Here is a 27,959-nt window from a genome sequence, read left to right on the forward strand (position 1 = left end):
TAGATAGATGTATAGATAATAAGAATATGAAAAGAGCGGGAAAACTTTTATTGTGAAGTCGACATGTGTCCTAATTGTTTCTTCATTAATATATTGTATAGAAGATTACAAAAACAATCATAAATATTATGAAACAAATAATTACAAGAACAATCATAAATCCTACAAAAATCACCTATTATTAAACAAATAATACAAAAAAAAATAAATCAACAAATAAATGAATCAAACTTGTTTACTTGTGAACAAAGAAGAATAGAGAAGATGAAAAGATGAAAAGTTTAATCAATTCATTAGAATTTGTGTTGTTCTATAACCCATTTCATTTTCCAGTTAGGGCAGTTACCATTTCACGAAAACCCTCTTCGCCGCCTCCTTCTCTAATTCTCTCTCTAACCTTAACCCTTTCTTCTTCAAATCTCTTCATCTTCAAGGTTAGTTTGTTAATTTTCGTTTAATCTCTATTAAGTTTTTCGATTTGTTTTGATTATCTTTTTTTTTTTTTTTTCCTGTTTTTTATGTTTGGTTAACTGATCTCATTCTAGTTAGGGTTATTGATTTTTGTTAGTTTTAATCGCTATTATGTTTGTGTTAGTTTAATCTATCAAGTTTTATTTTGTTTTTTTTTTCCTGTTTTTGTAAGTTTTTTTCAGAAAAAAAAGCTCTTTTAATGGCGACGATCGACCCCGATGGCGGTTATATAGTTCATTCATCAAGGCCTCAAAAAAAATTGAAATCAATTCCTTGGTACGTCACTGTTTGTTCATTTGTTATGTTTTTAATTAATTTTTTAAAATTACTTGTTAGTTATGTTATTGCTAATTCCGATCCATAATTCGTTTACCATCTGTGCCGCATAAAGGCCCCAAACCTTGATCGTTATATGTATGTACTTCTATGTGTTTAATATTTCCTTAATTTTATTGACTTGAATTTTTAATCATAGTAATATAATTCACTTGGTTTTTTGTTTGCTTTTTCTCAGCCTGGATTATCCTGGAGATCATTACATTGATCGTGATCAAATGTATGTGTGTAATCTTTGCTTAATTTTAATATTTGATTTCATTTTGTTTACCTGTTCAACAGTTTATGTGTTTAATACTGTATTTGCTTAATTAATTTATTTACTTGGAATTTTATTACTAGTAATTTTGACTTGAATTTTGATTTTTTGATTTTGTTTATCTGTTTAATAGTGTTGATGAGGAGGAGGAGTCTGATACGTAAGTAATTGAATGAATGAGTGAATTTGTGTTGTTTTGTTTTATTTTTTGAACCCGATTTTATTTATTTCGTTACCCCTTCATTGGGTATTTTTCTTTGTTTTGCTTTGTTTAGCCCTGGATATCTCGAAGGCCCTCCCAGGAGGGTGGCTACTCTTGCTAATTTGAGTTTCTATAAGCCTCTTGCCGAAAAGGCGCTAACCTACTACAATTCTAAAGAGGTCAGTTTTGAATACTAAAGTCCACTTCATCGTTTTTTATTTGATTGTATCCACTTTTTATTTTTCCTATTGTTTGTTTAGTGTCATACTGTCTTGGGCATTATCTGTTGATTATTTTTTTTCTCTTATATAGCTGATCGATTGTTTTGTATTCCTTTTGTAGATTCACTTATAAAGTTCTTTATATGCAGTTGTTTTAAAGTTTTTTTTTTTTTTTGCATTGCTTACAATCTTTACCTCTTTGCTTGTGTCTCTTCTTTTGATGTTCCCACTGCTCCCCATTAGAAGTTGAATTAGTTTGGGGGGGTTGACTCAGGTATCGGTATCGACATACTCGGAAAACTGTGCGTTTACTAGCATCGGACCCGTCTCAATATGCAATTTTTATACCTAAAATGAAGTGTCCAATGTCCTAGTATCAAGGATTGGATATGGGTACGTGAACCAAAATGAAGAGTCGGAGTAACAAACTGATTGATTAGGCATATGTGTGTGTTCTGAAGATATGCTATAGCATCTATTTTTATTTTACCTTGCATAACATGACCACCCTTTTCTTGAATTTCATTCTTGTTATTTATATATGCATTCTCAAGTTAATTTTATAATTCAACAAGCATAAGATTTATTTTTGCTTTAGTGTTGGAGAAGCACATCAATGCTTGTTTTAGGCTTGTGTAAAATTTTATTTGAATAGAAACAAAATTTGATTCAGTAGGCATTTTATTTTATATCTCATTGTTGAACTATTTTATGTACTTCATATTAACTCAAATATTAATACCATAGATGTGAGTCAATTACAATGACGAGTCTTTACAAATTTTGGTACGACCAATATTGTGGGAGTTGTGAAAGAAGTACTGATAATTCTGAATAGGGCGTGTGAGCTATTATGAGTCTTAAGTGTTTGATTTGATATGTTGTACTTTTGTGAAATATTTCCAATGGACTTATTGATACCCTAGGAGAGTGAGATGTAAGGATCATGGGCTATTTGAATTGATTGAAATTCTGCATGGACATTTGAGATGTAAGGATCCTTACCTCATGCATTTCTTCCCCTTCCTCCCATGAAACCCACCCTAAAAAAACATTATCCCTTTAAAATCTTAAAGATTGTACCAATTTGAATTACTAATTCTACTCCAAACACAGATGTGCAACTTTATCATAATATTTGAGATGTTTGTTGCAGTGCACAAATTTGTTGCTGAAGGAGGTACTTGTTGCAGATAGGCAGCACCAACCTGAAACAGTGGTGTGCATGAATTTCATCGCTCGTTCTGAAGATGATTCCAAGCTGTTTTATTTCTTTGCTGAACTTCAAGATGGTCCGTATCCTGAATATCATGATGTCAAGGACTTGGAAGATTTTAAGGAGCCTCAACCTAGTGACTTTCAAGTCAAAGAGTTATGTTCGTTGGAAACACATGATTCTGGTAAGTCTCTTTATGTAGTTACAATGTAGCTCTGATTCTTCATTCTGACTCATGTACCCAGTCGTATTGTTGATGATCGAACTTTGGTAGACACTTAGGACACTTCATTTTTAGGTGTAAAATTGAATATTATAGACATGTTCGATACTTGGAAACATACCAGTACCGGAGTCCAAGTAACATAGTGTAGAAACGTATACATGAGTTTTCAGTTAAGTATTTCCTGACATTAGGAGTGAATAGGATATATTGAAGAAATGAAATCAGTCACATGAACATTCATTTATTAAATTAATACCATGGAATGTTTCGTGTCAAATTGCTCATGCATTATTGTGGTTAATATATAAAGTACTTATTACATCAAGTATACCTTGTTATCAATTCAGATAAGGACATGTTACCATCATCGAGTTTGATGCTATATTATGTATTATTATTAACAAAACTCTTTGTTTTATTCTTCAGAATAGTAAGAGAAATTAATTCAGATTTGAAATTATTTACGCTCTAATTTTTTTAAAAACAAATCAATAAGTAATTTGGGAAAACAGGATTACTGATTTTGTAAAATGGTACTCCCTCTTCTAAACCTCATTTACCATTTTGGATTGTTCAAGAATATAAGCAACTATGCATTGCGGAACTTTATCGGTATTATTTAAAAAATTATAAACATGGAGGTTGTTGCTCATTTCTTTTCATCTAGCAAAGGATATTCTAGTTGAAAATACTTCTATTAGGTTTTTATTTTCCTTTCATCTTCAATTTTTTTCCTCTTAAAAGACTAATACAAATATTAGGGTACTATACTTCAATGTATTTTGGAACTTAATCAGTATTTATGGTTGTTCATTGCTTATCTTATCTCATATGGCAAAGGATATTCTTGTTGAAAATATTAGGTTTTTATTTGCCTATCATACTTTTTGATTTAGTGACTTACTGTCGCTATTATTATGTGAGAATTGAGGACTTGTGTTGTTGATTTTGTTCTCTTACCCTCTTACATATATCATTTGAGATTTTGAGCATGTCAGGATTAAAACCAAATTTGTAATCTTAATGATCTTAATGGTCAAATTCTACTACTTTTTTAACTGCTTATGAGACATGTTCTTGCACTTCACTATGTAGGGAACTGAATGTAGTTTGTATTCTCTTAATTTTACCATTTTTCTGGGTTGTTTGAGTTGTAGATTACCTTTTGATTTTCTCATCTAGTTTTTTTATCATCGTTGATTTTTAGTTTCATATTTTATTTAGTTTTGAGTTATTGAGCTATAATTGTACAAAATTATCCTCTATATTTTACATGGAAGCGTGAAACTTGCTCTTTCTAATTGAAATCTGTAGGGAGTTTGTTCTTGGTGGTTTATTTAGGAGGAAGAGAAATGGAAGGAAAGTTATTTCGGAGGGAATGGAAGAGAAATGGATGGAGATGAGTGTTTTTCCTCCGGATCTTTCTGCCTTAGAAGGGATTATATCCTCTAAATATAGAATATTTGTAAGCAAGGAATATTGTTCATGATGAACAATACTTTGTACATGTCAGCAAGTGCCTTTCCTTTATCTTCTTCTCACATTCTCATCTTTTCATTTCTTCTTGACCATTTCTCGCCAGTCGCCATACTTGCCATTTTGTATAAGCGGGTCCCATTCTCGCCATTCTTGACATTCTTTAACTCAGGTAAAGATGAAATGGTGTGCTTAGTCATTCTCGCCATTCTCTGTCAGCAGGTGCCAGTCTCACCTTTGGTAAGAGCTGCAGTCCTTCCATCTATCACTTGGCCAAGGCCTCAAGAAAAATTGAAATCAATTCCTTGGTACGTCACTGTTTGTTCATTTGTTATGTTTTTAATCAATTATCTAGCCAAAATAGGCTCAACAAATGTGCAAGAACTTGTTAAGCTCTTTCTGTAGACGGTCTTTGCTTAAGCTTTTTCATTAAGGCTGTTGTGAATCAAGGGAACTTGTTACTCGTCCCATGTTGATTGTCATCATCGATATTTTTGTGAGAGATTTTAATTTCAATTGTGGCAATCATTTTGGGACATAGGAGTACTTTGTTGACCAAATATGCAGGAACTAGGAACCGGGTTTTTTTGTGTAGCCAACAATGGAAAATTGCATAAAATAAATTTAATTCTTTTAAAAATTAAAATGAAAACTTTAACTTTGGTTAAACTTATTTTGGGAATTCTTTAAAAAAATTAAGGAAAAAATTATCTATAATAATCCAACTTTTTTATGATTTTCCTACAATTATCCAACCTATTGATTAACTATGAACAATTCCAATTTTAGGGGTTTTTGTCTTGAGTAACTCGATGACCTGCTATAGTATGTAATTCACTAAAATAGTAAACTAAAAATTAATTTAATATTAGAAAATTTTCAAAAATTTACATACAAAATTTTCTAAATAATAAAAAATATCATAAAATTTTTAAAATATTTTTTTAACATTTTTTTGATATTTTATTTTAATTTATATTTTTTTATAGAAACAAAACTTGTTATTGCAAGTCATTTGGTTACCGGGTTTACTTTACGAATATACCTTTTAAAGTTGAGATTATTCATGGTTAATCAATAGGTGAGATTATTGTAGGAAAATCATGAATAGATTGGATTATTATAGATAATTTTTCCAAAAATTTATGTCAAAAAGGGTATGACTTTGGACTAATGAAAAGAAAACCGAATGGTTTTTTGGTTTGACTTGGTTTTGATAGAAACTAAACCGTAATCCAAACTTTCATCTTTACGTCTCATGAAACATTTTTTATTAGGTTACCAAATGTACACTTGTAGTATTAATACGATTACTTATAACCTTAAAATAATTAATTATAACTATGGTGAGATGGTCTTCTACAAATTTAATGCGAAAAATAATGGTGGTATCAATTTAAATCAATATTTATTTAGTAGTCAATTTTTTAATAATTATATGAATGAATATTGTTTGTTGCAGACATAGATTAATTAGATTTATGAATCCCTTTACAAGTAGGTTACGTTGCTGTGCAACTGTGCGAGGCCACGATGTAATTAAAGCTTGTAGGAGTACTAAATACCTTAATTGCTATAAAAATTTGAAAAGAATAAGAAAATTAATATAAATATAAAAAATTCAAAAAATAATCAACTTTTAAACTTATTTTTCAAAATAAGTACTTTTTTTTCTGGAGCACAGGTTTGGGGTTAGAAGCTTCGTAAAATAAGTCAAGGTCTTTGTTCACTTTTAGTAACAACGAACAAAGATTTTTATCAAGCATTTTTGTTCGCTGTTATTAACAACGAACAATTACAAGTCTAATTATGTGCACTTTCTTGTTTCAATTTTAATTGTTATTTTCTTGGGCCATGTCAATTTTACAAGGCTTATTTTTAGAATTTTAATTATTAGCTTTCCTATTTTATTTTCTAAAAATTTGGGAAAGTTGATAATTATGGATTAGAGGTGATTTTATTTAATTATATAAAGTGACATAATGTTATTTTAATTCTCTCCAAAAGAATGTTATTTTAATTAAAAAACTAAAATTAACTTTTCTAATTTATTTCCTAACAATTTGGAAAAGTTGATAATCATGAGATTAATGGTGATTTTATTTAATTATAGAAAGTTTTAATAATTGAAAGCCTAAAAATAAGCCTTATAAAATTGACATGGCCCAAGAAAATAGCAATAAAAATTGAAACAAGCAAGTGTGCCTAATTATCCTTGTACTTGTTCGCTGTTAATAACAGCGAACAAAGAAGCTCGGTCAAAAATGGTTAAACAGCGAATAAAGACATTGACTGACAGCGAACAACCTCGAACCTGTGCCCTGGGCAAAAAGTGCTTATTTTGAATATTAAATTTAAAAGTTGCTTATACTTTGAATTTTTACATTAATTTGCTTATTCTTTTTAGATTTTCAACTTCTATTTCCCTTATTTCTTCTCATTTGATTAATATTAGATATTAATTAATATTAATAATTAATATTAATTTGAGAAAAATGTGGCTAAGGATTTAACACTATTTATTTGAACAAAATGTACTTTTGACGTGTTCGGTTTATGGCTTTTTGGCTAGCTTTTTAATTGACTTTTAGCCTATTGGTTGAGCAAATCAATTATCTATTATCTATTATATATTATCTATTATCTATTATTAATATTGGTAATATTAATTAATATTAATAATTTATGTTAATATTATTAATATTAATTTACATTAATATTGTTAATATTAAGGAAAATTTACCCAAAATAATCCAACCTATTCACGATCTTCCTATAATAATCCCAACTATCGATTAACCATGAATAATCTCATATATTGTATCAATTTACCCCATCTGCTCCATGTTTGTTTCTACTTCCCATTCAATTGACGACACAACAGTGAGTGAAGAAGCCCATCTCTTTTGAGCTCCCATTTCTAGTGACTATAAGTGCAGCTCCGCCATTTCCAGTGACTATAGCCATCAATGGTAAGTTTTCGAATTTTGTAAAATTAAATTGATGGGTTTCGAATTTTCATCTCGAATTTATTATTCATTCTAAGCAGTGAGTGAAGAAGCCCATCTCTTTTGAGCTCCCATTCTAGTGACTATAATCGCAGCTCCGTCATTTCCAGTGACTATAGCCATCAATGGTAAGTTTTCGAATTTTGTAAATTAAATTGATGGGGGTTTCGAATTTTCATCTCCAATTATGCATTCTAAATTTTGTTCTTGATTTGATCTATGCTAGGCTAGTCAGTGTGATTCCTTTACAATAAAATGGTGGTTTGGTGGGGTGTTTAAAAAGACAAGGTTTGAATTAGAGTATGTGGGTGGTATGTGTAAATCCATGAGCATAGAACCTGACAAGTTATCTTGGTTTGAACTTAAGGGAATAGTTGAGGAAGATATTGGTTTCAAGTCTCCATTTAGCTTATACTACTTAGATCCTAAGGCAATGACTTTTGAGGAAGGGTTGAAGAAACTAATCAATGATGTTTCTGTAAGTGAAATGGGTAATGTTGGTACTGACTTTAGGGCTGTAGATGTATATGTTGTTGATGTTAAAGATGATGACAAATTGTCTGTGAAAATGAAAAAAGAATTCAGTACTGTAGGTAAAGCATATGGCTTTGTAGGTGAAAGGAAGAAATTAACTCCTAGGAAAGCACATAAAGATACATGTGAGGCAAGTGGTTCCCAAGACCTCATTATAAAACCCAACCCACCTAATATTTCAGATATTTGTAATGAATCTGAAAATCAAAGTTGCTTTCTTCATATCCCAAACAGCCCCATAAACTCACAACATGAAAAGAATTATAAGCTAATCCCCATCGAACAAGGTTTATCTGAAGATGAGCTAGATTTTACTTGTGATTGGTATGAGACTTGGCCTGGTAAAATTGCATCTGGTGAGATAAATGAGGGTTATGAAGAAGCTTTTGAAGATGAAGATGATAGCACAAATCTAGACTATATCATATCAGATGAGGATGAAATTGAAGGAGATTGGTCAATTGAGCTTGTTTTGAGTGAGGACTTGTTAGTGGAGGAGGATGAAGGTGTTGTTCAATCAAATTTGAAGATTGGTGAGTGCTCTTTCAATGATATTGTGTCTGAATATGAAAATAGTGATGATGAAATTGTCACACCTACTATAGTAAATGATAAAACAGATTTTAGGAGGTTTAAATGGTGTGTTGGAATTGTTTTTGGTAATTCTCTTGAATTTAGACAAGCTGTTACTAGATATGCTATTGATCAAGGGAGAAATGTTAAAATTTGTGCAAGTGACAAAAAAAGATTGCAAAGAATTGGAGTAAGATGTGTTGAAGGGTGTCCATTTAGGATTTTTGCTAGTTGGGATAGGAAGACGGCTTCATGTGTTGTGAAAACAGTGGATGGTCAACATACTTGTCAAAGGAATATGGATTCAAATAGGCAATTCAAGGCTTCTTGGTGTGCGGAAGAGTTACTTGATCTGTTCAAAAGTAGACCACACATAGCATCATCTGAAATTATAGACATTGTGAGGAAGAATTACAGGATAATTATTACTAGGGTTTTGCATATAAGATTAAATATGCTACTCACAGAAAGTTACATGGTTCAATGAAGCAACACTACTCCAAGCTAATGAGTTACATGGAAGCACTGAAATAAAGTAGCCCAAAAAAGCCATTTTACAATTGTCACTGATGGGAATATTGATAGGTCGTTTATGTACTACCAAACAATTCCTAATATGCAACTAGTATAGCAGCAGTTAGGGTCGAATCCACAGGGAACAATATAGTAACTGATTATTTTCCGGCTACCAATTGATCCTAGGTAACACACAAATTTGGAGGATATATGTCTAAACTAACTAAACAACTAGAGCGCAAACAATTAAATTAGAAAAGTAAATCGATGATACTAAAACATCCAGGGATAAACTTCCCCACTAGCATGATATGATGACAATGAGATCCTACTACCCTTACAACAATCATAACCAAGTTCAATAGGACGAATACACCATTAAGAATACTAATAACTCCTTTCGAAGACTATTAGCTTCACTACCATACTATCAAACATATTTTCATGGAATCAAGTATAGTAATGACATTGAGCACAATATTCTATAAGATCCAACAATCAAATCTATCTATTTTCATGAAGATTATCAAGCCCTTGATCTAAAAGGCCATTCATTCAACTCTAACTTTCGTTAACGATGAATAAATTGTTAACTACAATTTCCAAAGTTTCCATTGAAAAACGTAAGTTAACTAGCATAAGAGATCAAGCATGAACAAGGATTGTGCATAACAAAAAGGGATTGGAACTCAATAATTCATCATCAAACATGGCTAGGGTTCCATCTAACCTTAGATTAAGAAACTACTCACACATATTAAATGCAACAATACAAGAATTCATTAAAGGAAACATGATTAAAAATAATAACAAGAAAAGGGATAAAGAAATAGTACTTGAATTCGAATACCAAATGATGAACGAAAGTAAATGAAGTTACAAAGTTTCTTTCCCAAAGTGAAGAATTAAAAGTATCTAAAAAAAACATAGAAAATGTTAACTCCCCTTGTTTGGTTACATTCCCCATCATTTAATAAAAAACCGTGCGGAAAATAAAATGGCATGAAAATTATCAAAGACACACAAAACTCCAACCAAGCGTAAAACCACATGGAAAATGCGAAATCACACATCAAAATGCCATAAAATGCAAGGGAAAGGAGCATAAAAATATAGTACGAAGTGCATACATCAAACTCCCCCAAGCCAAACCCTTGCTTGTCCCCAAGCAAATGGACCATCAAAGAAAAGTGGAGATCATATAGGTCAACAAAGTTCTTCCCCAAAAGTTTTCGAAATTCATTTAAAAGAAACTTCAAACGACTCGGCATTTAGGCGCACTTAACCTCAATCCGGAATATCATAGCGCAATCAGGCTTTCACGATTCATCCAAAAGGTAACCAGTTAAGGCCATCGTAAACACATCATAAATCAAATGAGGAGGTACTCACGGGGCAACTCACCACTCCATTGTCGATGAGTCTAGAACTCATTACACACACCGAAGTAGTAAAAAGGACTACTTCCATTCCCCAGCAGTGTTTCCCTCCCAACTCTCACACTCATGTGTTTAGAAGGACAAAAAGTTCTCTCCAATGCAAACAACATTCTAAAGACTTTCACTTTAACTTTGCTATCCTTCTCCTTTGAAATAGACTTCAACTACCAAGAGAATCAATTCAGGTTAATAATGGGAGCGACGTTGGCTAAGGTTATTGGTCGTGCTAAAAGTATGAGACCTAGTAGGGACAGTAGGGAGTGAAATCTCTTTTCTCGCAACTACACACATTTCGAGCATGAACATCATACAACCAATCATAAATGAACTTAACCAATGAAATTTCGAGCTTCTGGAAGAATAAGATATAAAAACTTTTAATTGAATTTATAACTACAAGCAAAAATCACATTCTTTTTGTTGCTTCTGTTGAGTTTTTTTTTTTTTTTTTTTTTTTTTTTTTTTTTTTTGAAGAAATAATACTTGGGGGCGTCTATATACAGAAGAATTTAAAAGAAGCTCGAGATTTTACCATTATGGATCAGTAACCACACCAACAACCAACATCAAACTTAAATAATTGATTCACTCCCTAAGTGGTGTAAGAGGGGGAAATTTTGGGATTGTGGAGCTTTAGTAATGCGGGTTGAAAGAAAAGGGGCTCAAGCTCAAGAGGGCTAAAACCTAAAGTCAAGTAGTGCAAGGTGGCTTTTTAGTCCATGTGGTTTCAAGTAACATCTAAGCCTGAAAATCATTTTCAACAAGGTATATCTAGTCAAATTCTAGGAGGAGTAAAGCAAAGTCAAGATCAGTCTAGCCCCTAATGGGCATCCTAGCACATAATGCACACACATTTGATTAGGCCAACTCACCAGCTAACCTACTCATGCTCATGAGGCAATTAAATGCCACTTAACTGGTTCTCAAATTAGGAGTGTCTGCGGTTTACCTCTGACATCCAAATAACAGTATCACATGCCAAAATACCAGTCAAAACATTTTGCAAAATTCATTTTAGGGGAAAAGACAGTGTTACTCATATACAGGGGATTCCAACAATTCTCATCAAGCCATAACACGTTTTTTCTTTTTTTTTTTTTTTTTTTTTGCGAGAAATAAAACCTAACTCTATATGCTGAAAATGATAAAAATATGCAGGTGCATGAGTGAGTGAGTGAGTGAGTGGGAAGTGATTATCCACCCCAAGCCAGTCCAAGCACGGTCCTCAGTGTTTGGCACAAGATCAAATAAATGATCACTGGCCCGAACCACCACCTCCAGGACCAGAAGGACCACATCTTATGAGTGCAGAATGAGGGATTAATACCCTTGATGTCATCAATAGTGTACCCAATAACACTCTTTATACTTTTTCAAAACTGTGAGCAATCGCTCAATTTGAGTGCCATTGAGTTCAACATTGACAATAACAGGGTAAGTGTCATTATCCTCTAGAAAGACATATTTCAAAGAAGGAGGAAGGGATTTTGATTCTACCTGAGGAGGCGTAGTACACTCCTTTTGTTCCTCAATGGTGGACACCTTCCAGGGTAGGATGTCCTCAAACTTAGCTTTTGCAGGAACAAATGTAGGTGCAACATCTAAAACTTGGACCATCTCAATCACATCGGCCCTATCCTTCTCGTAGTTGCCTTCAATAGCTGCATAAAGTGGATCAACAATGGAGGGTGTGGACTCCCTCTCTGTAGTAGCATCAACTATCGCATCCACTCGATAAACAGTCTCCCCAATGGCAGAATGTGCCATGGATGAGGGGAGATGGAAGTGCAGCTGTTCTCCCAAAATTTCAAGTGATAACTTCCCAATCTTCACATCAAAATTGGCTGCAGTAGTCTTTAAAAAATCACGACCCAAAATCACCGGAATGCGGGCATCCTCTTCCATATCCATGATGACGAAATCGCAGGATACGAAGTAATTACCAACTTGGACGGGGAAATCCTCAAGAATACCGATTGGGTACCTCACAGATCGATCGGCTAATTGAATAGACATCCGAGTGGCTTTCATCTCGCCATTGATCTTTTTGCATAGTGTTAACGACATCACACTCACACTAGCCCCTAAATCAGCAAGGGCTACAGCAGACACATCTTTCCCCAACTTCAGTGGGATAGTAAAACTACCAGGATCGGCTTGTTTCTTAGGAAGCTTGCAATGCAAAATAGCGCTACATTGCCCATTCAAAGTTTCCACCACACTCTCCTCTAGCTTGCGTTTGTTGGAAATGATGTCTTTGAGGAATTTAGCATAAGAGGGCATTTCCTTAATGGCTTCTAAGAAGGGGATGTTGATCTGTAGCTTGCTCAAAACTTTAAGAAATTTTCCATATTTATGCTCAAGCTTCGCCTGTGCCAATCTAGAAGGAAATGGCACTGGTGGTGTGTACGTTCGACCGGCAGTCATGGGCTTGTCTGAATTGACTGGCTCATCTTTCTTTTCTTCAGAAACATCATCATTAGTACCTGGAGCTGGAACAAAAATGGGTGAAGTCTTTACCTTTGGGGTTGGATCATGAAGTGTCCTACCACTCCTCGTAGTTACTGCATTGAGTTGTTGATGTGGGGATGTTGTTGGGTTCTTTACTTCTTTTCTTTGTTTCCCGGAAGTTTCCCCTTTTGCATGGATAGGTTACTCAATTGTTGTGCCATTTGAGCCATCTGAGTATCGATCATTTTGTTGTGGGCCAAAATCTGATTAATAGAGGTGCTGAAGTGTTCATTTTGCTTGCTTTGGGTAGCAATAAAGTTCTCCATCAAGCTCTCAAGGTTAGACTTCGGCGGATGTTGTTGTTGAGGTGGGAAGGGAGGTCTTTGTTGGAAACCCGATGGTATGTTGTACGAGGGTGAGGGATTCTGCGCATTGTTGTTTCTGTAGGAAAAGTTTGGATGATCCCTCCATCCTGGATTGAAGGTGTTGGAATAGGGGTTGTATTGTTGTCTCGCATTCTGATTTTGAATGGCGTTGACTTGTTCCACAGCAGCAACCCCTTCGGCTTGAAGTTGGCAATCAACACTAGAATGCCCTTTTAACCCACAAGCCCCACAAACTTTATTTATTGCAGCGACATCCAATTGTTCAACCTTCCTTGTCAAAGCCTGTACATTATTTGTCAAAGCAACAATAGCATCCACTTCATACCTACCACCTCTCCTTGGAGTTGATTGTTCTCGCCAGTGGTAATTTGAGGCCATATCATCAAGAATTTTCTTCGCCTGGGTCAATGTTTTCATCATGAAGTTACCCCCAGCAGCAGCATCCAAAGAAGTCTGGATTTCATGCCTCAAAGCATTGTAAACTGTCTCAATAACCATCCAATCCGGTAATCCGTGATGTGGGCACTTTCTGATTAGACTTTAGTTATAGACTACGCAGCGGAAATACAAATACACGTGGGAGGACACAAGGCCTCATAACAAAACATATACAACCAAAATTTACAAAAGATAACAAGAGATACAAAATCGAAAGATAGGGGTAATGACACAAGTTATGCTTCGCCCTCATCACTTTCCCCAAATGCAATGCAATGCATAAGAAGCTCCAGTACCTGCTACGCCTGTCTATGATCCTCCTGCTGCTCGACATTAGACCAAAGGCCAATGTGTCATAGCAGGACAATCGTAGAAAGTCATCAACAATCAAACATAAACACAAACACGTACACGTCAGTAACTAACATCAAATAGAATAAGGCCAACTACTAGATAGCATTATATCATAAAACAAAATAAGATGATTTCATAAAACGCAAGCATGGATAGTAACCGTTTATCGGCCACTTATACTTCTTAATTTCATTACGTGCTTTCCAACCCGAACCATGTGCTCTTGGGTAGAATGTAGGTCTTCACGCTCCTCGTTTCAAACATAAACTTTTGCAAAACACGCATAGTTCAACTCGACCAAGGCATTAACAGAATACCTAACAAATAACCTTATAGAGCTTGTCTATCTTAAGGTAAGTGTGATCATAGTCCGTAATACCCTTGAGGTGACTTAACTTAGGCACATTTCTCAATAGCATAACTATTCTATCGATAAGTAGATATCCTATCAAAGAGTAAATATTCTATCAAAAAGTAAACGTTTTATCAATGCGTAAGCTTTCTACCAAAGAATGAACCTTCTATCATTAAATAACTTTCGATCAGTGAATAAACTTTCTATCACTGAATAGTTTTCTATCAGTGGATCTTTCTCTATTTCCTGGCATAGTGACACGGCCAAGGGCGTTATCGGCCATCCGGCGCCCATGGCAAAGTATGAGCTCATGCCCCCTCCAGCTGACCCTCTCGGGTCCTACCTTCGGGAAAAACCTAACACACTGGGGTACTAAACCAGTGAAGAGGCCACCATATTGGGGTTTGCAAGGCCCGCATGGTATCACCTCGGTCAAGGGGCGGTATCGGCCATCCGGCGCCCAGTGACCCAAGCATGCTCATACCCCCCTTACGGTGGTCCCGTCGAACCTCACCTAGGGGACTAATAAAACAACCGGACATAATCCAGTTAAGTCACGCCAGCTAATCATAATATAGTACCTTATCAGATGGGAATAACTTCCACTCTCAACTATTAATGAGCGCCCTGGGATAGCAGCGCGCCAAAACCCACTGAGCCACTCAATAGAATATGAAATTCACCTATAAAGGAGTCATTCTAACTCCAATTAGACATAATCTAATTCTTAAATAAATAAGGGGTAGTTCTCGTCCTCTATTAACTCTCATTCTCTAAACTATTCTAAGCGCAAGGATTTCATAGTCGATAGCTCTTCATGTAAAGTGTACTCAATAGTATCTCATAGTTTCAATGCAATGTATATTATCACAATAAACAATAATGTCTTAAAGCAAATTACATATAAGGGTTAGTTTCTGCGTGTACGTACCTGTAAGTGTCACTGCACGATCAAGAATCATAAAATCACCCAACTAAGGCTCTGCTTCCTCTTATGAAATAGGCACCTATATAAGTTATGAGTAGAACTAATAAGTTCCCTTAACTACTTTGCCATACCAAACTAAATGTCCAAGTAACCACTATCACCCATTCAACATGAGTTTCCGATCACTCTAGCACGCACACAACTCATTCAATACAAGTCAAAATCATCAACTCAACACAACATAAGTCTTTCCATCCATTTAAAGTAAAAGTATGTGTGAATCTTTCCTTTACATTAACTAATTTTGAGCATATCGGCTCGCGTTACCCAAAAATAACTAATCACAACTAAATCTTACAATTTTAATATGACATTAATATAACGATAAGACTAATCGTAGAGTTATCATGTTGAGATATCATTTGTTCATTCTCCAAAACTATTAAGAACTATAGTCAAAACAACACGACAATTAACTTTAGCAACCATCGACGATAAGTTGACATCATGCTCTTGGCTTACTAATATCATGTATCTATAACTTCGATAACATCCTAATAAAGACATTTGTAATTCAAAACAATCAAACCACAACAATTAGTAGCTATTATTCTCAATTTAATCAATCAAAAATCACTTTCAAAGTCAACTAACATCTTCACCATTACTAATTATTCACAATAATAACCAATCGACCAATCTTAAAACTTTTAAAGTTGTTTAATCAATCATCACCAAGATATAGTATAAAACACACATTATTAGTAATTTCATTTCTAAATCCAAGCCCTAATGGTTTCGTGTTCAAAGATAACATATTTAATCACTCCACATACTAAGATTCGAAGAAATTACTACAAAAACCAACACACAACCCATAATTTCAATCACACTTTAAACCCTAAGTCATAAACATGTTTAAATCATCAATCAAATTCTTGCCCACAAAAATTCAATTAAAATAACACAAGAATCAACACCTCACTCATAAACTTCATAAAACTTCAATAAAACTTCAAATAAAACTAGAAATTAATTAGAGAAAAGAGAAGAGATGGCTCACAAAGATGGGACTAACAAAAGGATGAAGACTAGATGGTGGTGAAGGAGAAGACGGCTGGGCCGTGGCTGTTGGTGGCGCAGCCTCCACAGCAGAAAAGGGAGAAGAGCCGGTTGGGTCGTGGCTGTTTGGGGAAGGAGACGCAGCCCCCTGCTGCTGCTGGTCGGGAAGGTGGGAAGGAGACGCACGGCTGTTGTCCCTGTTGCCTGTGCTGGTGGTCGTGGCTGCTGGCGGCACAGCAAGGGGAAGGGAGGAGAGAAAGAAAGAAGAGAAAGAAGGAGAGGAGAGTGGCGGCTGATTTTTGGCATGTAGGGTTTTACAGCCTCCTATTCATTATTATTATTATTATTATTATTATTATTATTATTATTATTATTATTATTATTATTATTATTATGTTTTATTTATTTATTAAATCTAAATTCATTTTCTTGCGAGGCTCAACTAAGAGACTCGCCTTTGTGTTTTCACACATTTCGATAAAATAATTATTTTGATTCAAACCTCTTTATTTAGAAGTCGTAATCTTATTTTTTAATATAAATATATGTTAATATTTAAATTCATATACGAAAGAAATTTATTAAAACTACTTCAAAATTAATTTAATATAATTATAAAATACCCTAAAGTCATTAAAATATTAATTGATGACGTCAGAAAATCTCGGGGTGTTACAGACTACCCCCCTTAAAAGGAGTTTCGTCCCCAAAACTAGAGTAACAAGAGTACAATTCATGGAAACTTGTATTTCTAATAACTCAAGAAGGTGTTTTAACTATTCTGAGCTCCAAAATTGACTCAAGGATTGTGACCTTATTGACACTTTTAACAAAAGGATACTCAATCTATCAGAATATTCATACATATCTCATTTCGAGTATTTATAATCACCTAAATTGGCTCAACATCTAATCAAAAGCATGTAAATATCACACCAATTGATTCAAACAATCAGTTAAAAGCATGTAAATAGCTCAACATCTAATCAAAAGCATGTAAATATTACACAAATTGGTTAAAACGATCAATCAAAAGAATGTAAGTTTGTAATAGGTTGTTATCATAGACGCGAAAATGCATGAAAGTGCAGGTGAAAATGCGTGTAAACGCGCGAAATTCTATCGCATTCTACCCCCCTTAAAACTTAGTTACGACCCCGTAACTCACTAACCTCGAAACATATGCAAGGATAGTGTGGTTATACCATGGAACTCCAATTATTTAATATCTTTGATCTCAGTACTACACACCTTAGTATCTAGGTCTCAATATGTTCTAGTAAGACAACTCTCCTCAATGTTTACAAGAGTAATGGATCTAGCACATGTGCCTTTTAAAGTGTATCACTTGAGCTCTTAACAACACGAAATGTCCTTTTATCTAATGTTATTCTTCAAACAACCTTTCCACTTCTACGTGACCACCTAAGGTCGTACTTTTTGATAATCTTGAAATGTACGGAAGGTTTAACTATTATAATTTGAACCATGAATGGGGGTAAAATATCAAAACAACAAGGTCCTAAAAGTAAGGTGCACGAAGTTGCTCGACACTTAACTCGTATTACAATTAGACCCTATACCTAAGGATACATGAATCTTACAAAACTGGTTGGTTATCAACTCCCAAATCGAGTCACCACTAACTTTACTTATCCTAACATAATCCTAACCTTTTACTTAACATGAAATGCTCTTTTCACTAATCATATATGATCAAATTATTTTATAACATTCTAGATCATACATCATGACTTGATTAATAGATTAACAACTCGAATTAATAACTCATAACATAATACATGTTTCAAGTATATAATCCAATTATATATGCCATATTTTAGCAAGAGACTGTAGTTAATAATCATACATTCACAGCCACAATACTAATACACATATCATAGTTATTCCATAATAATATCCATTATCCATCATAATATCAAATTCTAATTATGACAATGTGAGGATGATTTAGATTCATGAAGGGTAATGTCAAAGGTTATCAACATTTTCTGGCTATTCACTTACTATGCGACTAGATATGTTGAAAGTATAGAATGTATATCAATTAAGATCACGAACTTATACATGACTAAAGTAATGTATGATGTACATATATAACGACGGTGCTAATGGTACTAATAGGGTAATAATAATAGTAATGATCAACAAAGATGACATGTTATGTATACATAAAAATATGCACGATGAAAAGTAACTGATGAACACACCTACATCACCGCAATTTTCAATATCAATAGCAAAGCAGTCATGTATCATACAGTTTGATAAAGTTGATATCAACACTAATTTCACAATATCCAATCTTCATCATAACATTTCCATCACAATACTACCTCTAACTATAAGACCGTTATCGCAACCACATGACTGCTACATTAATAATCCTAACACTATACTAAAGTACAACGACACAAGCCAACAAAATAACACAACACTTGAAATTATGCATTACAATTATTCCTTCGCAAACAAGTGGAATTCAATTGTCCTTCGACCTAAGATGCAAAACTTAAAACTAACAACTATAACATAATTGTTTGTATTAAAACACGTCAAAATTTCAAAACTCTTTTCATCAAATGCTTATTACGATCCAACAATTTAGTAACATCAAATTAAAACTCTTCTTAACACAAGTGCGAATATTATTTAACTCTCCTTATCACATAATAATGATTGTGTATAATAATCGTTTAAGACATAATCCATTATCTCGATTCATTTCTCAAATTATGATTATTCGCATACTCATTGTCATTTCTTCACTGTTTAGGTTTAAAATACCATAACTCTCCAAATTAATTTACCACGTATCACATCAATCCTTATTAAAACAATAACTTGCGTAAAGTCAGCTTCATTTAGAATCTCATCTAAGTCTTTCATTTCAATACGTTGGCAGGACTATTGAATTGGTGATCAATGAGATACTCTAAAATACTTAAAACATTTAACTGTATCTTACGTACACAAAGACGCTTAATCCACCTCATCATCAGGTTATTTTATCCTTATGTCTTATAAATGCCATGAGGAAAAACAAATTATAATATCGCTGATTCCTTTTTAATTTCAAATATCATTTTATCCAGCTAACGCTTTAAAACAGTCATGATTCTTCTTCACATTATCAACCGATTGAAACATTCATCACTCTATATAAGCATTTAATGAGATAAAATGTCTTAACTCAATAGTGTTCCCTCGAATCGATTCTTAGGCCCTTAGCACACAAATTTGTTTATGACGATTATTCTTTGACTATCCACTTTAATATAAAGTTACCGACTTATGTATGAATGATATACCATGTCTCAACGCTATACAAAACTCAGAGGACTTGCGAATGATAATTCTCTCCCTTGATACTCAAACTCATATGTCTTCAAGAAAAAAAAAATCACCCTTATTTTATCCAAAGAACCACTTCAACTAGGTTTTTATTTTATTTTATTTTTTTTTTTTTGACAACAAATAGTGATTTAAAGGTCGTTATCACTCGACAAACATGAAATACTATATTCAGTATGATGAGAGTTGGATGCTTACAAAAAAAAATCAAAATCAATGACAAGGGACCCTTATAGTATATAATTCATCAAAATATATATAAAGTGTTTACTAAGGCGAATAGGTTGACTATCATTTTCACTCTCAACTGATTCTCAAGGTCTCACTACAAGCATAATATGTTGGGTTTAGAACTAACAAATATATGTTACATAAACCAATTTAAAGCATCAGTCTCAATCAATGTATGAGACTAAAAACGTTTATTGGTAGACACGATCATGCCACACTAAAACACAACCCCAAAGTTACTATAGCTAATTACAAAGGCCAAGAGCCTCAACCTAGTAAGAATAATAACTTCAAATGAAAATATTAAGGTAATTCTAGTTTGAACAACAATACTAATGTGATAATTTAGTCCAACTAATATAACATTATCTTTAAACACTTTGAGACGTTGAAAACAATCTCTTTACTTAAACTCATCACTATATGAAGAATATATCAATAATACTCTTATAAACCATGGTTCCAAATTGGGGGTTGAATTCTCAAACTATAAACTCTTAGCGTGCTCTCAAACTTCTCCTTATATTTAGGTTTTAACGCATCTGTACTTTAACAATGACCATATTATTATCATCAACTGGTGATAAAAAAAAAATTTATTTACAAGGTATCGCATACAAGACCCCCCCCCCCCCTTTTTTTTTTTCATTTACAATATATCGAATTCTTATTGCCCTTTAGCTCTTATCCTTATTCTAGTTCAAACTTCTTACGCTCGTACTTGCACAGTCATTCAACATATTCAAGAGAATTATGATCACCACCTTCTATGTTATGATATGATGGACAAATGCACTTAACAAAGGGAATGCTCAAGCAGATAAATAAATAGTGGGTTCATGTATAGAATCAATATCAAAACTAGTAAGCTTTATGAAAGCAATTAACATGAACAAATACTCAAACACATAAGGCTAAATTTCATATAATCATCACGAGCAAGAGGAAATTCCCGATGCAACCAACTTCTTTAGAATTTCTTCATTCGTACTTCATATCTTCATAATGACTACTTATAATACAGCTCATGAGTTGAACCAAATACTCAAAAATTTCATTATTGCTTGATAATGCATAATTCAAATCTACTGATTTGTTAAATCATATCATCATTCAAACCAGCATCATAATTATTATTTATAATAACACACATGAGAATTAGTCTCATAACAAGCTAAACAAACTATATATTGATCTATGCACGTGCAACAGTAATCATTATGCATGAATATGTAATGTATGCACCTATCCCGTATCTACCCAAACTCTCACGAATGACTTCTAACTTCAAGCAATCTCTACACGATTTTGAGGACACAAAGCGTCGAAAATAGGGACCACTGGCTCTGGTAACCACCTGTAACACCCCAGAATTTCCGACCCCTTAACGAAACCAAAACCGTAAAGGACAGGAGGAAATTCGGGTGTTACATAAAAGAAAAAGGAAAAGAATTTAGATAAACTTTAATTATTAACTTTAAAAAGGTGAGTGAAAATTTCGGCAGCATCTGCCTTAAAACTGTGCGTCTTTATAGAAAAACAAAAGTTATTTAGAAGCTAATAAAGTAAAGGCACCAACGGCCTATCAAAACTATGTCACGGCGGAATGATTCGTCGCCGGCTTCTCAAATCAACATGCCAAGCATGGATCGTGGTTCTAGTGTCGACGTTTGCGTTTTAAAAAGACTTAACTCCTTAAAACCATACAGAGTTATAGACTACGCAGCGGAAATACAAATACACGTGGGAGGACACAAGGCCTCATAACAAAACATATACAACCAAAATTTACAAAAGATAACAAGAGATACAAAATCGAAAGATAGGGGTAATGACACAAGTTATGCTTCGCCCTCATCACTTTCCCCAAATGCAATGCAATGCATAAGAAGCTCCAGTACCTGCTACGCCTGTCTATGATCCTCCTGCTGCTCGACATTAGACCAAAGGCCAATGTGTCATAGCAGGACAATCGTAGAAAGTCATCAACAATCAAAAATAAACACAAACACGTACACGTCAGTAACTAACATCAAATAGAATAAGGCCAACTACTAGATAGCATTATATCATAAAACAAAATAAGATGATTTCATAAAACGCAAGCACGGATAGTAACCGTTTATCGGCCACTTATACTTCTTAATTTCATTACGTGCTTTCCAACCCGAACCATGTGCTCTTGGGTAGAATGTAGGTCTTCACGCTCCTCGTTTCAAACATAAACTTTTGCAAAACACGCATAGTTCAACTCGACCAACGCATTAACAGAATACCTAACACATAACCTTATAGAGCTTGTCTATCTTAAGGTAAGTGTGATCATAGTCCGTAATACCCTTGAGGTGACTTAACTTAGGCACATTTCTCAATAGCATAACTATTCTATCGATAAGTAGATATCCTATCAAAGAGTAAATATTCTATCAAAAAGTAAACGTTTTATCAATGCGTAAGCTTTCTACCAAAGAATGAACCTTCTATCATTAAATAACTTTCGATCAGTGAATAAACTTTCTATCACTGAATAGTTTTCTATCAGTGGATCTTTCTCTACTTCCTGGCATAGTGACACGGCCAAGGGCGTTATCGGCCATCCGGCGCCCATGGCAAAGTATGAGCTCATGCCCCCTCCAGCTGACCCTCTCGGGTCCTACCTTCGGGAAAAACCTAACACACTGGGGTACTAAACCAGTGAAGAGGCCACCATATTGGGGTTTGCAAGGCCCGCATGGTATCACCTCGGTCAAGGGGCGGTATCGGCCATCCGGCGCCCTGTGACCCAAGCATGCTCATACCCCCCTTACGGTGGTCCCGTCGAACCTCACCTAGGGGACTAATAAAACAACCGGACATAATCCAGTTAAGTCACGCCAGCTAATCATAATATAGTACCTTATCAGATGGGAATAACTTCCACTCTCAACTATTAATGAGCGCCCTCGGAAAGCAGCGCGCCAAAACCCACTGAGCCACTCAATAGAATATGAAATTCACCTATAAAGGAGTCATTCTAACTCCAATTAGACATAATCTAATTCTTAAATAAATAAGGGGTAGTTCTCGTCCTCTATTAACTCTCATTCTCTAAACTATTCTAAGCGCAAGGATTTCATAGTCGATAGCTCTTCATGTAAAGTGTACTCAATAGTATCTCATAGTTTCAATGCAATGTATATTATCACAATAAACAATAATGTCTTAAAGAAAATTACATATAAGGGTTAGTTTCTGCGTGTACGTACCTGTAAGTGTCACTGCACGATCAAGAATCATAAAATCACCCAACTAAGGCTCTACTTCCTCTTATGAAATAGGCACCTATATAAGTTATGAGTAGAACTAATAAGTTCCCTTAACTACTTTGCCATACCAAACTAAATGTCCAAGTAACCACTATCACCCATTCAACATGAGTTTCCGATCACTCTAGCACGCACACAACTCATTCAATACAAGTCAAAATCATCAACTCAACGCAACATAAGTCTTTCCATCCATTTAAAGTAAAAGTATGTGTGAATCTTTCCTTTACATTAACTAATTTTGAGCATATCGGCTCGCGTTACCCAAAAATAACTAATCACAACTAAATCTTACAATTTTAATATGACATTAATATAACGATAAGACTAATCGTAGAGTTATCATGTTGAGATATCATTTGTTCATTCTCCAAAACTATTAAGAACTATAGTCAAAACAACACGACAATTAACTTTAGCAACCATCGACGATAAGTTGACATCATGCTCTTGGCTTACTAATATCATGTATCTATAACTTCGATAACATCCTAATAAAGACATTTGTAATTCAAAACAATCAAACCACAACAATTAGTAGCTATTATTCTCAATTTAATCAATCAAAAATCACTTTCAAAGTCAACTAACATCTTCACCATTACTAATTATTCACAATAATAACCAATCGACCAATCTTAAAACTTTTAAAGTTGTTTAATCAATCATCACCAAGATATAGTATAAAACACACATTATTAGTAATTTCATTTCTAAATCCAAGCCCTAATCGTTTCGTGTTCAAAGATAACATATTTAATCACTCCACATACTAAGATTCGAAGAAATTACTACAAAAACCAACAAACAACCCATAATTTCAATCACACTTCAAACCCTAAGTCATAAACATGTTTAAATCATCAATCAAATTCTTGCCCACAAAAATTCAATTAAAATAACACAAGAATCAACACCTCACTCATAAACTTCATAAAACTTCAATAAAACTTCAAATAAAACTAGAAATTAATTAGAGAAAAGAGAAGAGATGGCTCACAAAGATGGGACTAACAAAAGGATGAAGACTAGATGGTGGTGAAGGAGAAGGCGGCTGGGCCCTGGCTGTTGGTGGCGCAGCCTCCACAGCAGAAAAAGGAGAAGAGCCGGTTGGGTCGTGGCTGTTTGGGGAAGGAGACGCACGGCTGTTGTCCCTGGTGCCTGTGCTGGTGGTCGTGGCTGCTGGCGGCACAGCAAGGGGAAGGGAGGAGAGAAAGAAAGAAGAGAAAGAAGGAGAGGAGAGTGGCGGCTGATTTTTGGCATGTAGGGTTTTAAAGCCTCCTACTCATTATTATTATTATTATTATTATTATTATTATTATTATTATTATTATTATTATTATTATTATTATTATGTTTTATTTATTTATTAAATCTAAATTCATTTTCTTGCGAGGCTCAACTAAGAGACTCGCCTTTGTGTTCTCACACATTTCGATAAAATAATTATTTTGATTCAAACCTCTTTATTTAGAAGTCGTAATCGTATTTTTTAATATAAATATATGTTAATATTTAAATTCATATACGAAAGAAATTTATTAAAACTACTTCAAAATTAATTTAATATAATTATAAAATACCCAAACGTCATTAAAATATTAATTGATGACGCCAGAAAAATCTCGGGGTGTTACAACATACCTTAAGCAAGATAGCCAACTCTAAAGCGTCCTATTAAATTCCCGGTCACGAATCGACTTCCTACAAGGTTCAGTCGTATTCGGGAAATAAGCACACATACACACTTTCCCCAAATCAACCATAACACACACATACAATTACACCTACACCTAGAATACCACAAACATCATGAACATCCATCACATACTATAACATGGTAAACGCACAAAACCAAACAGCATACATAATCTGTCCAGAAACGCAATTTAAAACTAATATATATAAAACATAATCATAAAATCATACATTAAACAATATAGATTATAAGTAATTACATAAAAATAATAGAAAATTTCAACACATAAAAAATAATTTAAATAATAATTTAAATGTTTAACGTCTTTGTATAAAACCTTAAAAATAAGTTTTCAGCCTAAAGATTATACTGCCACCATTCCTTAAATAAGTTTCTATTTGTCATTTTGGGATGCTCCATTTGTTGTTCCCATAAAAAATCTTTTTGCTTGTGTCACAAATTTTGAACAAAATAACCTTATTCATCCCAATTTAATATTTTAATAATACTTATGGTCCCCACATATTTTTAACTAAGTTCATTTTAACATTTTTATATTCTTTATGCCCCTATATATTTTCCACTAACTTTATAAAAATATTTTTTATTAGTTGTGGTCCTTAGATAATTTTCCACTAAATTTTATTTAATATTTTTAACGTTTATGATCTCTATTTTTCCTGCATTAAATTTATTATTTAATAAAATAGTATTTCTATTATTTAAAAGATTTTATTTTTCTTAATTCCTGTGAACATTATTTGTGGGAACTTTATTAAGAAATGAAGGGAGTATTTTTTTACTATAATAATAAACATATAATGTTGGACCTCTTGAGTTTTGATGATGACTACACTTTATTTAAGCAAATATGTTTTTAGAGATTGTGTGCAGGTCGATATCCGGTCGTGATAATGATCGTTGATAGTACCTATGACTTAGCTTATGGAAACGTACATGTCAAAAGGTTTCAAAAGAGGTTAGGAGAAGCATATCGCTTGGGATGTAAAATGGAAACAGCAGATCTACTGTTCCTAAGTTGGATGTTCTAGCTAAATTGAAGTCTGGAGACAGCGCACTGTTCCTAAGCTGAAAGTCAGCCTACGTTAACTGGAAATTCTGGTTATTTATTTATAATTATTATTTTTAGTTAATGTATTAAATAAAGTTAATTTGTTGCATTTATTAATTATTATAATTAATTGGCAAAAAGTTTTCTAAAAATTACTTTACGTATGAGCCTCTAAATAAAGATCCTTTATTTTAGGATCTATTTTTAGTAAATATTGGATTTACTAAAAATAGAATTAGTTGTTGTTGAATGGGTCTTAGCTATCATTCTTAACCGTCTTTATACCTACAAGTTAGCAAGTAACCATTCGTAATAAGCATAATCGTTTCTATTTATAGCAAACACGTTCCAGCAAATAGTACTGGAACAGGAACAGCTATTGAAGAAACTGCTGCTTGAAGGGAACAGAAGCTATTTTAGGCAAATGGGAACAGCGGTTATTTCTGTATGATTTGACTTAATCAAATAACCGTATGTTTGGTTAATCGACATTACTCCCATGATCTTTTTGATAATGGAATAATGGATTGGAATATTCCTTATTCTTAGGGATTTTAGCTCTATAAATAGTGGACTCGGTTATTCATAAAAACTTGCCTTAGTATGAGCCATTAAATCATACGTAATTTTGGGAGAATTTTTACAAGAAAATTTTGTTTTAAAAATGCCAATTAATTTATGATATTTTCTTGTGCAACTTATTGATTTTATTTTTAGAGAATTTTTATCCTTTTGTAAGGGTTTTTGAGAGAATATGTAATTAGACTCGGGTGAGTCTAAGGGGGGAATTAGATAGCTTTTAGTGAAGCTAGAGAAGAGATTAGCTTTGAGTAAAGCTAAGGAGAAAGCTTCTAGTGAAGCTAGTGGTGAGAATTAGCTTTTAGTGAAGCTAAGTTTGTTGCTTTGAGTGAAGCAATTTGAGAGAGAAGAGTTGGCCTAGTTGATGCGCTTCGAGTGAAGTAAGATGTTTAATGTAATTGTAACGAGTTGCCTTAAACATAGTGGAGAATTTAGAAATCCCGAGGGGTCGTGGTTTTTCCTTTTATTTAGGCCTAGAAAGTTTCCACGTAAAAATCGTTTGTCTCTTTTAATTATTTCGCTCTAAGTTTAAGCTTTATTTATTTTATTCAATTCCGTAAAAACAGGGCAAAAACGCTTAAACTAGTAACAACAACAATTCACCCCCCCTCTTGTTGCTGTTCCCGTTCCTAATTGAGTCTACATATAACCTAATTTATTTATTTATGTGTTATAACTTTGTCAAACATAGGTGATAGAATTATCATTCGAAATTTATTTCACCAACATTTTTTTCTTATTATTTACTTAAATAATTAATGCATAGTCTATTTGATTTTTGTAGTTTTTTTTAATATAGTCATGTAAGTACACTAGTGGAAAAAACTTCATCTGCTGCGCCACATATGCTGCGGTTTTTTACAGACGTAGCATAAATAGGATAAAAAAACAAGGGAAAAAAATAATCATAAAGGCTGCGGTTTTATTACACTACGTAGTGTATATGATTATCTATAAAAAAGCTATTTCAAAATTATTTTCTTTTCTTAATTTATTACAAAATATTTTAATGAAAATAAAATTTTTACATAATTAATTAATATGTTATCCGATAATTATCCATTGTAATTAAAAGATACTATATATCTTAATTGATTGTATATGGTAAAAATTAGTAAATAAGATATGATTTTAAAATCTTTTGTAACTAATATATTAAAAAATCTAATCAGAAAGATAATACATGATATGCTAAAATATATTTGCCTAATAAGAACATAAAAAGAGCGGAAAATTTTTTATTGTGA

The 27,959-nt window shown here is 33.5% G+C and overlaps 2 protein-coding genes across 20 annotated transcripts; one reads left to right on the forward strand and one right to left on the reverse strand.

Moving 5' to 3' along the window:
* Window positions 1-241: 241 nt before the first annotated feature.
* On the forward strand, window positions 242-27,628 carry LOC130805315 (uncharacterized). Of its 18 annotated transcripts, XR_009040193.1 has the most exons (10): window positions 242-434; window positions 644-747; window positions 986-1,027; window positions 1,200-1,226; window positions 1,342-1,447; window positions 2,646-2,889; window positions 4,627-4,715; window positions 7,292-7,379; window positions 7,457-7,543; window positions 25,943-26,082. XR_009040193.1 is itself a non-coding variant. In XM_057670031.1 (8 exons), exons 1-8 carry the CDS (start codon window positions 273-275, stop codon window positions 26,111-26,113), a joined length of 945 nt encoding a protein of 314 aa, XP_057526014.1. In that variant the 5' UTR covers window positions 242-272; the 3' UTR covers window positions 26,114-27,627. The 18 variants fall into 18 exon arrangements, 13 of the variants coding, with proteins under 13 accessions (XP_057526014.1, XP_057526016.1, XP_057526015.1 ...); XR_009040192.1 differs by having other exon boundaries at window positions 7,292-7,543; window positions 25,956-26,084; XR_009040191.1 differs by having other exon boundaries at window positions 7,292-7,543.
* Window positions 11,780-23,376, reverse strand: LOC130805317 (uncharacterized). Of its 2 annotated transcripts, none has more exons than XM_057670044.1 (3): window positions 23,303-23,376; window positions 15,393-15,468; window positions 11,780-14,075 (listed from the first exon to the last, which is right to left on the reverse strand). In XM_057670044.1, exon 3 carries the CDS (start codon window positions 12,902-12,904, stop codon window positions 11,816-11,818), a length of 1,089 nt encoding a protein of 362 aa, XP_057526027.1. In that variant the 5' UTR covers window positions 12,905-14,075; window positions 15,393-15,468; window positions 23,303-23,376; the 3' UTR covers window positions 11,780-11,815. The 2 variants fall into 2 exon arrangements, with proteins under 2 accessions (XP_057526027.1, XP_057526026.1); XM_057670043.1 differs by lacking the exon at window positions 23,303-23,376 and adding an exon at window positions 16,453-18,860.
* Window positions 27,629-27,959: the final 331 nt, after the last annotated feature.

This window comes from Amaranthus tricolor, chromosome 2 (assembly GCF_026212465.1).
Source record: "Amaranthus tricolor cultivar Red isolate AtriRed21 chromosome 2, ASM2621246v1, whole genome shotgun sequence".
Classification (NCBI taxonomy): Eukaryota; Viridiplantae; Streptophyta; class Magnoliopsida; order Caryophyllales; family Amaranthaceae; genus Amaranthus; species Amaranthus tricolor.

Bases quoted from the DNA above. Each gene is read 5' to 3' on its own strand.
- LOC130805317 (XM_057670044.1), bottom strand. From the start codon at position 12,904: ATGACTGCCGGTCGAACGTACACACCACCAGTGCCATTTCCTTCTAGA.